The sequence below is a fragment of the Sinocyclocheilus rhinocerous genome, unplaced genomic scaffold, assembly GCF_001515625.1.
Source record: "Sinocyclocheilus rhinocerous isolate Xijiao unplaced genomic scaffold, SAMN03320098_v1.1 scaffold11, whole genome shotgun sequence".
NCBI classification, from domain to species: Eukaryota; Metazoa; Chordata; class Actinopteri; order Cypriniformes; family Cyprinidae; genus Sinocyclocheilus; species Sinocyclocheilus rhinocerous.
In genome coordinates, this window is record NW_015625587.1 from 1,516,485 (window position 1) to 1,519,351 (window position 2,867).

Consider the following 2,867-nt stretch of genomic DNA (forward strand, 5'->3'; position numbering starts at 1 on the left):
GGTGCTGTGTGTACATTAATGAGGAAAAAAAATTAACTTAAATGATTTTAGCAAATGGCTGCAATATAACAAAGAGTGAAAAATTTAAGGGGGTCTGAATACTTTCCGTACCCACTGTATATATACATACGTAATGAAAATGTATACAATTTCAATTATTAATATTAATAATAATATTTTTTTTCTATTTTGCTCCATAATTAATGTGGTTGATTAATTGGCTTAATCTTTGCGTACAGGTGACAGAGCAGAAGGTGCCGAGGCTGTACTGGACAACATTCTCAATAACAATAGCAACACCAAAACAACCTTTGGCCTGGATAGCCGTTTCCGCCTGCTGTCTCTAAAACTTAGCCGAAATGAAAGCAGAAAAAACGTTGGCCGAGACCCCCTGGGTCTGGCTCAGCACCCCGCCCCAGCCACAATCCTGCTGGATGGGATGTGACTGCAATGCCTGCTACGCCAATGTATCTGATGCATTCATCCCCATTCCGTGCGAGAAGCACTGGCAGTCACCCGTCCTCCACTTCACCAGTATGTCATCACAGCCCATTCCTCTCACTGTCTAGAATGTTCCGCCAACTTTCAGACTGAACTTTCACTCGATCTCACGGGTGTGAGATCACAACACAATGTGCTGAGGAGACAAATCTGCCATTTGGAGGCGCATAGAACAGAGTTAAGCTTTGAAAAGAAGACAAACATCTCTGTAAAATACAATTAACGTTCTAGATCTAAAGAGACTGAAGACACTTAAGTATGGCATTAGCACTTGTCTTTTTCTTATAAAATGCATTTGAGATTCATTATGCTCTAAATTTATGCCACTGGTTGTCTTTGTAACTGTGTCATGGAAAATATACAGTCATTTGTGTGGCAGTATAATGTTACAACCGTTACTGAGTTCATGTACATCTAGGACATCTGCGCATGATCTCGCTTCAAGCCTGGTGCTCAACAGACTCGCCTGCACGTGTTTCACAAAGACTTACATCTTCAAAAAGGACTCAAAGCCTTTAGAGGAGCTTCTGCGCTGTCACAGTGACTTACAAGGAAGTGAAGCCAACCACCTGCATCACAGGTCACCACCTCCGTGTTATCCAGGGACCTGCAGCAGCTACAGGCTGATCCATACTGGTCACGTTCACCTTTCTCCACAAGGTGAGGAGGAGCACCTTCCGCCAAATCCACTGCATGCCACCCAATTCTCTCTCTGTGTGAAGAACAATCTTTGTTTTCAATATAAATAGAAAGAGAGCAATAGATTCATATTCACAATTTTTTTGTGGAAGACAATGGTTCAGAAAGTAGCATAAAAAGCTGGACTGCTGTACTTGCAACTGTTGCACTGTGAGGTGGGCAGAAGGCTTGTGGGAATGATTTGATGGGTCTCGGTGGGGGACTTGCTACACTGATGAAGAGGACAGTTATTGAATGTTCCATCCAGCTTCTGCGTGCAGTAGCCACTGATTTTGAGACAGATGGCACAGCTTCAGGTCTAGTAAGTAGACCTGTGTGGTCTGTGTGGTGTGTTTGTGTGACCTTGTGTCTCATCTTTTTCTTTTTCTGGCCTTTTCAAACATTCTTCTTCCGTTTGTTTTGTTAGTTCTTTGGTTATTGTCTTTGAGAACCGATGGTGAGGAAAGAAACCTTGTAGCAGTATTTAAGTTATTAATGTCCTTTAGTCTTTTGTTGTTTACAAAGCTTGGGTAATTGTTTTCAGACTTAAATAAAATGATACCTGATGCATGATTATTTTAAAATAAGCATACGAATGCTTGAATGTGTGCATGTTGAAAATACAAACAGCAAAATGTTTGTTTCGTAACATCGAGTTGTGATTTTCAATTCAAAATGGCGAAGTTTCGAGTAGTTTACAAAACAGAATATTACTGTTTTGTTGGTCGTTTACCATTCTAACATAAAAAAAGCTGTCAAATATTTAATATTTAGCCACTTACGTCTTACCTCACATTATAAAACAGAGGCGTTGCGTTGAAATTCACTCTCTCTTTGAATTGATTGGCCATGTCAATCATTTTGACATTAGTCCCTTTCACACAGGATACAGTATTTACTGGTAAATTACCGTTAAGAGATCATGTGTGAACAGGACCTTTTCAAAAATTTTACCAGAAGTTGTCAAATTACCTGTAAATTAGGGGTAATGTGCTCTGTGTGAACGCAGAACGAGATTACCGGTATGAGCACGTACGAGTCAACATTAACAACGCGCTGCTGGGTCAATCGTAACATTCTTACGCAGATGACGCTTTTTAGTCCGCGCTGTTTAAGTCAAATACACGTATAAAGTCGTCTAATACAATATCTCTGGCCAAAAACAGCTGCATAAATGTTAGACACAAAAATGAAAACATCAACAAAAACACTGGCCGCATACCCCTCGGTGTTTACAAAAACACTGGGAGGCGTATGGAGCTTATAATATGACAAAACTATTTGAATTTGTATTGTATAAATTTGAATTATTGACAAGTGGCATTTATCAAAACTGAATATTATGTGGCATTTAACATAGTTCTAAATTAGTCTTTGTTTACTTGAATATTGAACACTTGAAATTTAACACGACTGAATTTTTTTTATAGCAGAGTTTTATAGACATGTAGGCTATTTTCAAACAGTGAATTTTTTTTGTTTTAAATTCTTTGACTGCAAATATCCAGTTTTTAAAAATACAGCTTCAAGTTTTCAAGAGGAAATTTGGAACATCAAATTCAATATTCTAAAATCCAATATGCAGAAATTCAGATAGTAGGCTACAGAAAGTAGGCAAGAGGCAATCCACAGGGAAGAGTAGATGATCTCCGAAAAGTCAAATGAAGCATTTTGGCCAATTAGTAGTT

The 2,867-nt window shown here is 38.7% G+C and overlaps 1 protein-coding gene across 1 annotated transcript in view; it reads left to right on the top strand.

Moving 5' to 3' along the window:
- LOC107755668 (SH3 domain-binding protein 5-like) overlaps positions 1–1,740 on the top strand; it is a 16,752-nt gene extending 15,012 nt beyond the window's left edge. The window contains exon 9 of the mRNA XM_016572561.1: positions 240–1,740. Coding sequence (XP_016428047.1) covers positions 240–445 — 206 coding nt within the window. The 3' untranslated portion in view covers positions 446–1,740. The remainder of the gene's footprint in view (positions 1–239) is intronic.
- Positions 1,741–2,867: the final 1,127 nt, after the last annotated feature.